The 12,708-nt window shown below is 38.4% G+C and overlaps 1 protein-coding gene across 3 annotated transcripts in view; it reads left to right on the top strand.

The window, feature by feature from the left end:
• The window catches only part of MAP3K5 (mitogen-activated protein kinase kinase kinase 5), a 220,647-nt gene that overhangs the window by 131,753 nt on the left and 76,186 nt on the right, over nt 1-12,708 (top strand). For 2 of the 3 annotated variants that reach the window (XM_082634390.1, XM_082634392.1), the window contains exons 10-11: nt 1,776-1,929; nt 12,260-12,367. In XM_082634390.1, the coding sequence (XP_082490516.1) occupies nt 1,776-1,929; nt 12,260-12,367 (262 nt within the window). The remainder of the gene's footprint in view (nt 1-1,775; nt 1,930-12,259; nt 12,368-12,708) is intronic. The other variant, XM_082634391.1, reaches the window with a different exon arrangement.

The following is a 12,708-nucleotide window of genomic DNA, read 5'->3' on the forward strand; positions in this document are numbered from 1 at the left end:
TTTACTGACACATTTAGATGTTTCCTATATTATGTGTGTTTTTCTAATTTCAAATTTTTCTTGGGATGTACCCAAGTCTCATCACTATGGATGTGGTAATTGGAGAGATGAAAACAAAATTCCATCTGCATTTAGGACTGTTTTTTTAATGCTAATTTTATCGTGCATCACATGTAATGATTGACCATTAGCTGTAAAGACTTTTAAAGGTTAACTGTGATATCAAGAAAGGCTCAGAGCACTCAGAGCTCAGGCCACTGACTTCTTTTCATCAGAGGGACCATTTGAGGAAATTCCCACCATGGTAGACCTTCATGTCTTCTTAATGCCTTTCCTCACGTTCAGATCTCTTTTATTAGCAAATCCTCCCCAGCGTTGCTCCCATAGTGATCTTTCTAAAATGCATGTTTGACCCTTCCCCTCCACTGAAATCTTTAAATCAGCGTAGTCTAATGGCTCCTCGAAGCCTAAGGGATAAAGTCCACCTCCTTGGCATGGCAAACAAGGTGTGCCCTTAGTCATTTAACCTCAGCCCTTGTCACACCCCTAGGTTTATGCTGCTCTCTATTTACTCTGAACATGCCAGTTTCTGACGTCATGCCATTGTGTCTCAGCACACACTGAGCATCGTCTTCCAGCCCTCTTCTCCACCTGGGGAACACTCGCAGATCACATCAGCTCATAAATCACATGCTGGCCTAAAACCCTTCCCCACACCCAGAGAGACGATGGTGGATGTTGTTACGTACACTGTGATTCTTTCATCTCTGGAAATTTTCTTCTGTCGTGTTTCCGTCGTTCTTTAGTCATATCTCTATTGATACTGATTGTATGACTTTTGTTAGTCGCATCTCTGTGAGTTACAGCTCCGTGGGCATTTATTTCATGGTGCTATAATACCTGTTACATTTCTGTCTCCTCAACACCATGTGCAGCTTGAGGACAGGGCTGTACTGTCAGTAGCATGTCAACAGCAGGCATTCAGCAAATGGCATGAAAATAACTGAACCAATAAATGCACACGTTTACATGCAGCCAAGTTGGTTATTTCTTTATGATGACCATTCCGATGATGGCTGAAGAGGAGACTGAAGCATGGTTATAAAGAGCTTTGGTCTGAGGTGTCTTGGCTTCTGTTGACAAGAAAACAGACGTTATTTTATGCAATAATAATAACAACCACAAAACAATGCTTTGTTTCCATTAACTTAATGGTAACTTCCATGTTTATAGTTTACAAAGTGCTTGCTTACCCATTATCTCATATAATTATCTTGCTCCTCATTTTTTCCTGACTTTTTCCTTTGAGGCACCATCTATCTTAAGATTTGAGGATATTTGTGTAATATATATGAGCTGAGTTACTTTAGAGCAAAATAATATCCCTTATGATCAGCCTACTTAGAAAAGCTTTCTCAAGGGAGCATATTTTAAAACAAATGCATTAACCACTTTCTTGAATAGAATAGGCATTACTTTAAAAGTCATGTTTTAAGTAGATGTATTGTTCAGTCCAAGTTACTTAAGCTATCTAAGCCTCAGTTTCCTCATCTTTACAATGGAGGTAAAATGGCCTACTTTACTGAATTTTTATGAGATTTAAGCGAGGTAACGTGATAGTACATGACATATAACAAATAATAAAGTTTAGTGACTTGGCATGTATAATTATTAATGCCATATTTAAATTATATTTACAGAGTAAGACTGGGATAGATGGAACAGGTGGTTCTAAATTTGCCTATTATGTGTCTTATATCTTTTGATTTTTTTAGGTACCTCAAGTCTATTGTAGAGACGATTTTGATATATAAGCATTTTGTGAAACTGACTTCAGAACAGCCTGTGGCCAAGCAGGAACTTGTGGACTTCTGGATGGATTTCCTGGTTGAGGCCACAAAGACAGATGTCACTGTAGTTAGGTTTCCAGTAAGTACTCTTCACGTAACTCTAAGGACATTTATGTTTTGTTTCTTTTATTTAAAGAACATCTTATACTTGTGATTGTGGCTGTATTAATGTGCTGGTTTTCATGCCCTAAAATGAAGATGGTCATCTGGTTAATATATTTATTTTCTACAAATTGGTTTGCTTTAGCTTACTTTCTAAAATAACTTCTCACAATCAGAGAAATAAGATACATTTTCATGTTTTTTCCATGAAACTTGTTGGTTTCCTTTGATAAGTTGTAACATGTGCTTTCCCAAGAAAAGATTATCTCTTAGCTCAGGAAGTCAAGATATCTCTTCAGACCAGATGAATGGCTGTTTTTCATTCATACTACAGTTTTGTTGACATTGTCAACATCAATATCATCAACATTATTGTGGTGAAAAGTGTCAGGCTCACCTGCATTGTTACTCCATCACTACCACTTACTACCCATGTGGGTCAGAGTGGGGGACACCCATGCGGTGTCCCCAGTCACTTTTTACAGTGCTTTAGAGGCTGGGAAATGATGCCTTATAGGTTCTGGTCTGCAACTCATTTTTTTTTTTTTTTTTTTGCGGTAGGCGGGCCTCTCACTGCTGTGGCCTCTCCCCCTGCGGAGCACAGGCTCCGGACGCACAGGCCCAGCGGCCATGGCTCACGGGCCCAGCCGCTCCGCGGCATGTGGGATCCTCCCAGACCGGGGCACGAACCCGTGTCCCCTGCATCGGCAGGCGGACTCTCAACCACTGCGCCACCAGGGAAGCCCTCTGCAACTCATTTTGGCTAGTCTCTATCAAATTTACATATTTAAATGTATATCACACACACACACACACACACACACATACATACACATACACTTTAAAAATATATTGTCCATCTCAGCTAGTGCCATCCCCATACTGATAGTTCTTGGAATACCATCCAAAGCAATATAGCTTTGGTATCCAATTCAAGAATTACTGGCAACTGACTGTGTACACAGATCTCTTCCCATGTCAAAGTGATGCCATAAATCTCTCTGTTTTGAGCTCTCTTTGTCTCAGTTTTTCATACTCAGAGGTGGTGACAACTCTCAATTTTTTTTTCAATTCTTTTTATAAAATCTTGTTTTCTAGTTCTTGTTAGTAGGATCAAATTTTTCATTTAATTAAATCCATCACTGGCATTAACTCTCTTCCTTTACTCTTGCTTCCAGATGAAGCCGTAAGCTCAGGAGTATCTTTAGTTGAAAAGCCTTTCAAACTAAAACACTTCACTCTATTTTCTAGCCTAGATAATGTGTAGTCTAGGAAAATACTTATCTCAGAGTGAGCTGGCAGATTGCCTTTAGCTAGTGCTCTGATGGTAGTAAACGTGGTAGTGAAAGAAGACAACACAGAACTGAAGTATTTAATCAACTGTTGCTGGACTAAGAAAGTTGGCTATGAGAGGAAACCACTCATATTAGCTATTTTGAGCTAATTTAAATTACTTTAACATGAATTAGTCTGTCATAAGGTGAATATAAAAAAAATAAAACCAGAAAATAATAAGAGAGAAGCCAGGAGAATATAGGTATATGCTCCAGGAAAGAGAGGCTTTCTTAAGCAAGAAAGGGACCTATAAGCCCCAAAGGCAAACATTGACCAATTTGGTTTCATTAAAAATTCAAGTTTTTGTTCACCTTAAAAAAAAACCCACCATAAACATGGCAAATGTTAGTTAGGGAGAGAATATTTAATACTAGTGCTGCAAAAGGATCAATTTGTCGAATATGCAAAAAAACAAAACAAACACAAATAAAAACAACTCCTACAGACTGATAAGCAAGAGAAACAGAAAAATGGTCAAATCCTATGAAAAGATAAGTAACCTCACTAGGTAGCCAAAAAATGCAAATTAACACACGACACCATGGTACCTCTGCCGTTTTGCATGTGTGCAAATATATGTGTAGGATAAATTCCCAGAAGTGGAATAGATTCATATTGCATGTTGCCTTCTGTAGGGATAATATCAATTGACATTCCCACTGGCAATATATGAAACTACCTGCTTTTACAAAGTCTCTCCAAACAAGTGTATTTATCGGATTTGTACTTTTGCTAAACGTATAGATGAAAAATGGCATATTGGGGTCATTTGAGTTAGTATTTCTCTTATTATGCGTGAGTTTATGCACATGATTAAGTGCATAAATGTAATGGTGCAATCACAGTAATAATAATTTGGATTATTTGGATGTGAGGTATCTTTTTTGGTGAGTTCCAGTGTCTTCCTGTTGATGACTGTTCAGCAGTTAATTGTGATTCTGGTGCTTTCGCAAGAGGGAGTGCTCGCATGTCCTTCAATTCTGCCATCTTGACCCAATCTCCCCTAAATATTTTCTAATATAAGTAACCTGGTCAAACCTACTTCCAAAGAAGGATAAGGTAATCACCACAATCAAGACCTATCGCAGCCTTCACAAGTGTGAGCTACAGAAGCTGTTACTCTAAGGACACGAAGAGTTATAGTGACTGATGCAGAACCACAGGCACTAGAAGCTTGCCTTTCTCTATGCAGTAGAGCATGGGCAGCAAATTCCAGTGATTTCAGGGAGTGAGTGGAAAAGGTGAGTGAGTGAAGCAGGATGAATGGGACTGTAATTGACCTCTTGAATGGTAGCATCCAGTTGGCTCAGGAGATTGCTGCTTTTGGAGAATGCAGTTACAAATTCCCCATCCCTTTAATTTTTCAAGAGTAGTTAAAGATCTGGATTTTTATGTGAATTCTCCTTATTTTTCATTTGATGTTTCATAAACTTTATTTTTCAGCTGAAATACTCCACCTTTCCATCCATTTTGTCCATCTTTTCCTTTATTTTCCTTAAAATCGTATTATACTTATGTGACGTCCTTACCTGGGAACTACAACATGAGAATCAGCTTGGGGAATACCTCTACTGGCTGGTTTTAGCTCTTATTATGTCACTTTTTCCTGCTCCTTAGAATATCTAGTAATCTAGTAATTTTTAATTCAGGATGTGCTTACTCCTCGTTCACACCATCGAGGAGGTACCCTAGGGCTCAAGGGAAATACGCAGGCAGAATCCTGGGGCTCACTCGTCAAGGCTCCCCCTTCTCCAACACCCTGTCCCTCATATTCCAGCTGTCTTAGGATCCTGAACACTGATCCCTGCTGGTGCTGCCCAGCGAGAAGCCACTTCCTTGGGCTGCAGCCAGAACAATGACCTTAGTGAAAAAAGAGCAGATGAAGCTGGGACTCAGCTCTAGTACTTCCCCTCTCGAGGATGGCAGCCCTCACATGATTGCTGTTTAATGCCTGCAAACAGTTGTTTTATATATTTTGGTGGTTTCCTTTGACAAGTTGTAAAATGTGCTTTCCCAAGAAGAGATTATCTCAGATTTTACAGCGATTTATAGCAGTATCAAGACCATTTACTCTCTCACAGCCAGCACAGAAGGTTCAACTCACTTCATTTTTAAATGTTGGCAACAAATTCTTCTCTTTTTTTTAAATCGCTGAGTGGTCTTTTAAACATATGAACTTAATCAGATCATCCAGACAGATCATCCAGACAGAAAATTAATAAGGAAACACAAGCTTAAAATGACACAAAAGACCAAATAGATTTAATTGATATTTATGGGACATTCCATCCGAAAACAGCAGATTACACTTTCTTCTCAAGTGCACATGGAACATTCTCTAGGATAGATCACACCTTGTGTCACAAATCAAGCCTTGGTAAATTCAAGAAAATGGAAATCATATCAAGCATCTTTTCCAACCAAAACGCTATGAGATTAGAAATGAATAACAGGGAAAAAAACATAAAAAACACAAACACATGGAGGCCAAACAATACATTACTAAATAACCAAGAGATCACTGAAGGAATCAAGGAGGAAATCAAAAAGTACCTAGAGACAAATGACAATGAAAACACGACGATCCAAAACCTATGAGATGCAGCAAAAGCAGTTCTAAGAGGGAAGTTTATAGCAATACAATCCAACCTCAAGAAACAAGAAAAATCTCAAATAAACAATCTAACCTTACACCTAAAGGAACTTGAGAAAGAAGAACAAATAAAACCCCAAGTTAGTGGATGGAAAGAAATCATAAAGATCAGAGCAGAAATAAATGAAATAGAAACAAACAAAAAAAAACAATACTGAAGATCAATAAAACTAAAAGCTGGCTCACTGAGAAGCAAAATTGATAAACCTTTAGCCAGACTCATCAAGAAAAAGAGGGAGAGGACTCAATAAAACTAGAAATGAAAAAGGAGAAGTTACAATGGATACCGCAGAAATACAAAGCATCATAAGAGACCACTACAAGCAACTCTATGCCAATAAAATGGACAACCTGGAAGAAATGGACAAATACTTAGAAAGGTATAAACTTCCAAGACTGAACCAGGAAGAATTAGAAAATATGAACACACCAATCACAAGTATTGAAATTGAAATTGAAACTGTGATCAAAAATTTTCCAACAAACAAAAGTCCAGAACCAGATGGCTTCACAGGTGAATTCTATCAAACATTTAGAGAAGAATTAACACCCATCCTTCTCAAACTCCAAAAAATTGCAGAGGAAGGAACACTCCCAAACTCATTCTATGAGGCCACCATCATCCTGATACCAAAACCAGACAAGGATGCTACAAGAAAAGAAGATTACAGACCAGTATTGCTGAGTAATATAGATGCAAAAATCCTCAACAAAATACCAGCAAACAGAATCCAACAACACATTAAAAGTATCATATACCATGACCAAGTGAGATTTAACCCAGGGATGCAAGAATCTTCAATATACACAAATCAATCAATGTGATGCAGCATATTAACAAACTGAAGAATAAAAACCATATGATCATCTCAATAGATGCAGAAAAAGCTATGGACAAAATTCAACACCATTTTTTAAAAAAATAAATGTATTTATTTATTTATTTATGGCTGCGTTGGATCTTCGCTGTTGTTCGCGGGCTTTCTCTAGTTGTGGCGAGCGGGGACTACTCTTCGTTGCGGTGTACAAGCTTCTAATTGCAGTGGCTTCTCTTCTTGCAGAGCACATGCTATAGCTGCGCGGGCTTCAGTAGTTGTGGCTCACAGGCTCTAGAGCGCAGGCTCAGTAGTTATGGCGCACAGATTTAGTTGCTCCGCCACATGTGGGATCTTCCCAGACCAGGGCTCGAGCTCATGTCCCCCTGCATTGGCAGGCGGATTCTTAACCACTGCACCACCAAGGAAGTCCCAACACCCATTTCTGTTAAGAACTATCCAGAAAGTGGGCATAGAGGGAAACTACCTCAACATAGTAAAAGCCGTATATGACAAATCCACAGCAAACTTCATTCTCAATGGTGAAAAACTGAAAGCATTTCTTCTAAGATCAGGAACAAGGCAAAGATGTCCACTATCGCCACTATTATCCAACATAGTTTTGGAAGTCCTAGCCACGGCAATCACAGAAGAAAAAGAAATAAAGGGAATACAGATTGGAAAAGAAAAAGTAAAACTGTCACTGTTTGCAGATGACATGATAGTATACATAGAGAATCCTAAAGATGCCACCAGAAAACTACTGGAGCTAATCAGTGAATTTGGTAAAGTTGCAGGATGTAAAATTAATGCACAGAAATCTCTTGCTTTCCTATACACGAATGATGAAAAATCTGAAAGAGAAATTAAGGAAACACTCCCATGTACCCCTGCAACAAAAAGGATAAAATACCTAGGAATAAACCTACCTAGGGAGACAAAAGACCTGTATGCAGAAAACTATAAACACTGATGAAAGAAATTAAAGATGATACCAACAGATAGAGAGATATACCATGTTCTTGGGTTGGAGCATTCAATATTGTGAAAATGACTGTACTACCCAAAGCAATCTACAGATTCAATGGAATCCCTATCAAATTACCAATGGCATTTTTTACAGAACTAGAATAAAAAATCTTAAAATTTGCATGGAGACACAAAAGACCCCGAATAGCCAAAGCAGTCTTGAGGGAAAAAAATGGAGCCAGAGGAATCAGACTCCCTGACTTCAGACTATACTACAAAGCTACAGCAATCAAGACAGTATGGTACTGGCACAAAAACAGAAAGATAGATCAATGGAACAGGATAGAAAGCCCAGAGATAAACCGACGCACCTATGGTCAACTAATCTATGACAAAGGAGGCAAGGATATACAATGGAGAAAAGACAGTCTCTTCAATAAGTGGTGCTGGGGGCTTCCCTGGTGGCACAGTGGTTGAGAGTCCGCCTGCCGATGCAGGGGACACGGGTTCGTGCCCCGGTCCAGGAGGATCCCACATGCTGCGGAGCGGCTGGGCCCATGAGCTATGGCCGCTGAGCCTGTGCGTCCGGAGCCTGTGCTCCGCAGCAGGAGAGGCCACAGCAGTGAGAGGCCCACGTACCGCAAGAAAAAAAAAAAAAAAAAAGTGCTGGGAAAACTGGACAGCTACATGTAAAAGAATGAAATTAGAACACTCCCTAACACCGTACACAAAAATAAACTCAAAGTGGGCTTCCCTGGTGGCGCAGTGGTTGAGAGTCCGCCTACCGATGCACGGGATATGGGTTTATGCCCCGGTCCAGGAAGATCCCACATGCCGCGGAGTGGCTAGGCCCATGAGCCATGGCCGCTGAGCCTGTGCATCTGGAGCCTGTGCTCCGCAATGGGAGAGGCTGCAACAGTGAGAGACCCGCCACCGCAAAAAAAAAAAAAAACTCAAAGTGGATTAGAGACCTAAATGTAAGACCGCACACTATAAAACTCTTAGAGGAAAACATAGGAAGAACACTCTTTGACATAAATCACAGCAAGATCTTTTTTGACCCACCTCCGAGAGAAATGAAAATAAAAACGAAAATAAACAAATGGGACCTAATGAAACTTAAAAGCTTTTGCACAGCAAAGGATACTATAAACAAGACGAAAAGGCAACCCTCTGAATAGGAGAAATATTTGCAAATGAATCGTTGGACAAAGGATTAATCTCCAAAATATATAAACAGCTCATGCAGCTCAATATTAGAAAAACAAACAACCCAATCAAAAAAATGGACAGAAGACCTAAATAGACATCTCTCCAAAGAAGACATACAGATGGCCAAGAGGCACATGAAAAGCTGCTCAGCATCACTAATTATTAGAGAAATGCTAATCAAAACTACAATGAGGTATCACCTCACACCGGTTAGATTGTGCATCATTAGAAAATCTACAAGCAACAAATGCTGGAGAGGGTGTGGAGAAAAGGGAACCCTCTTGCACTGTTGGTGGGAATGTGAATTGATACAGCCACCATGGAAAACAGTGTGGAGGTTCCTTAAAAAACTAAAAATAGAATTACCATATGACCCAGCAATCCCACTACTGGGCATATACCCAGAGAAAACCATAATTCAAAAAGACACGTATGGGCTTCCCTGGTGGCACAATAGTTGAGAGTCCACCTGCTGATGCAGGGGACACGGGTTCGTGCCCCAGTCCAGGAAGATCCCACATGCCGCAAAGCGGGTAGGCCCGTGAGCCATGGCCACTGAGCCTGCGCGTCCAGAGCCTGTGCTCTGCAACAGGAGAGGCCACAACAGTGAGAGGCCCGCATACTGCAAAATAAATAAATAAAAAAGACACATGCACCCCGATGTTCATTGCAGCACTATTTACAATAGCCATGTCATGGAAGCAACCTAAATGCCCATCGACAGGCGAATGGATAAGGAAGATATGGTACATATATACAATGGAATATTACTCAGCCATAAAACGGAACAAAACTGGGTCATTTGTAGAGACGTGGATAAATCTAGAGACTGTCAAACGGAGTGAAGTCAATAAGAGAAAAACAAATATTGTATATTAACGGGTGTATGTGGAACCTAGAAGAATGGTACAGATGACCCAGTTTGCAGGGAAGAAATAGAGACACAGATGTAGAGAACAAACATATGGACACCAAGGAGGGAAAGCAGGGTGGTGGGGTGGTGGTGGTGGTGGTGTGATGAATTGGGAGATTGGGATTGACATTTATACACTAATATGTATAAAAAAGATAAGAACCTGCTGTATAAAAATAAAATACAAAAAAAAGAAGAAAATATTTAACTTAATTGTCTCCATTTATCTCACTACCATATCCATTCTCATGCTTCTAGGAAATAAGTGTGACCCTGGGCAAAAGAAAAGAGACGAAAGTTTCTTTGGGAAATGAAAGGTCCCATCATTTATTATTATTTGAGTTTAGGTTGATTTATTCTTTTTCCTGACCTCTCTTCTGTGTATATTTTCTTTCCTGCCTACATTGGAGACCATCAACCCATCACTTAATGTCAGTCAAGAAGAAGAGGAGGTGGTGTTTTCACAGATGCTATAGGAGCTTAGATATGTACCTCTACTTAATATCTGCTCTTTAGAGTTTACAGGCCTTGCTGTCTTCCTTCACACTTCAGAAGTTAGCCGTTAATTGTAATGTTAACCTATATAAAAGACTAGAAACTAAAAGCAAGAATGTGTATACTCTCTAGCAAGTTGTATCTAGCTGGTTTTGTCAAATTGCCTCCTTTTTTCTTGTCTTTTCTCAGGCTTTCTGTGACATCCACAATACGTGCTACAAATTCTTCACATTTTGTCGTTTCAAGGCCAGTTCAAAGGGCTCAGCGAGCATTAGAGAATAATAATTGCAACCAGTTTTTTATTCCTTATCTCAAGATAAGAAACACATAGTTCAGATTTTATCTATTAGAAATATTTGAGACAATACTGCCATCATTTAAGAAGACAGGAGATAATCTGTGCTGTGCTTTTCTAATGTTAGATAGCGGGCCATTAGGGAACATTGTCAGCGGAGTGACTTGGGTGCGATTTTGGGAAACCCACCTTTTATTCCCTATTGTTCGTTTTAATTTCAAAGCACTGGGATACTCAGATTTGAGAGCACCATTCGTGCCAAACTCAGATTTAATATTAATGATTTTCATTATTACTAATTGGTGCCACTTAGCTGTCTGTTGATGGGAATTTGTACCTTGATTCACACGATATGTTTCTGAATCAGACTATGTTCCCCATTGGGCTCTTACTGTGTGTTTATTTTGATACATGCCATCTTATTTTCATAGCTAGAGCCTGACCAAGAATTCTGTATGACCTTAAAGTTTTTTATGCTCAAGTAAAGAAAATTTTGTCTTTCTAATCCCCTTTCTCTAGTTCTCTGTACCTTAACTTAAAGAAAAACAAGTATTCCAGTTTCTCTGAGTGTTAAGTATTTTCTTTTCTTTCCAAGTATTTCTACTTAAGACTGTACAGAAATTTTGAGCTAGATAGGTGCCTTTAAGTGTTTGTACAATTAGGTAATATCTGTAGCACCTTTGAAATCAGGGCACGTGTGGCATTTTAATGTTATTTGCTCCTAATATGAGATATTAGCAATAATATAATACATCATCCAGTCCTTTGATGGAGATTCTCATCTCATTTGTCATATATCCGTCATATATCTCCAAAACAGGAGCAAGTTTTATTTCTCTCTTTCTCTCACAAAATTAAATAAATCATTATTAAAGATACCTGTCTTGTCTTGAAGGCAGTGCAAAAACATTATTTCATGCAACTACGTTCATTTCTTTGGTTTATATATAAAACTCTTTCAATAATAATCAAAATCATTTCTCAATCCCTTTATAAGGGTATGAAAACCATACTACTACATCTTTATGATAAGGTGTGGCCGCAGAAAATCAAAAGTAAGTATGTGACACTCTATATATGGAATCTTTTCTGTGCACAGAATTATTTGTTTTACCACATTTCTGCCTTTCTTTGACACATTTATATTTATAGAAATAGATTATGGGAAAAGAATATGAAAAAAATAGATACGTATCTGTGTAACTGAATCACTTTGTTGTACACCTGAAACATTGTAAATCAACTATAAAAAAATAAAAATTCTTTAAAAACTAAAAGATTCTGTATTGATTGTAAGATAAAACAAAAGTTTTTGAATATATATATATATATCATTAGTAGATTCCCTGGCGATAGCAAACCAACATATGGATTTCAAACATTTATTTCTAATTTCTTTAGCAATGAAAGGTAATGCATTACTGGAATTTATAATAATTGTTTAATACCATAAAATGCTCAAAGGACTCATAGGGGTAGCAACAATCAGAAGTTAAAATGGTTTTACCCCAGTGTTGGACTCAGCCTCACCCGTTAATCTCCTGTGTCAGTGCAGTGTTGTTATAACAGCTCTAAATGGCTTAAATCTTAAGTCACTAATATTAGCCTTATATTTTCAAGGTATTAATATTAGAACCAACCAAAATCTATCAACCTTCGTATTTGTCTATCAACAATGAAGTGGAGGAAAAGACAATATCTATCTGGCACGTACTTCCTGATGACAAGGTAAATTGTGCAATTATTAAGACAAGAGCATTCGTAGCGAAGAACTTTAGACCCTTCGGGCATTTATATATTCCAGCAAATATCTGCATTAGTTAAGAAGAAATAGCTTCCTGTGTATTTATCTTGGCATTAAATACATTCTGTAATATAAAAACAGTTAGATTTTTTGGTTATGGATTTCACTCACTTAATAAAATATAATTCAACTGTTTGGATTTTTATTATAGATAGCATAGCCCTCCAAAGGGCACCCAAACTGGGATTGTTTCTGCTTTGCAAATTCATGCTATAAATTATTATGTGCCAAAGACCTGATACTTAAAATATATGATTTAAAAGAT

Source organism: Mesoplodon mirus, assembly GCF_964341445.2.
Source record: "Mesoplodon mirus genome assembly, chromosome: 10".
Lineage (NCBI taxonomy): Eukaryota > Metazoa > Chordata > Mammalia > Artiodactyla > Ziphiidae > Mesoplodon > Mesoplodon mirus.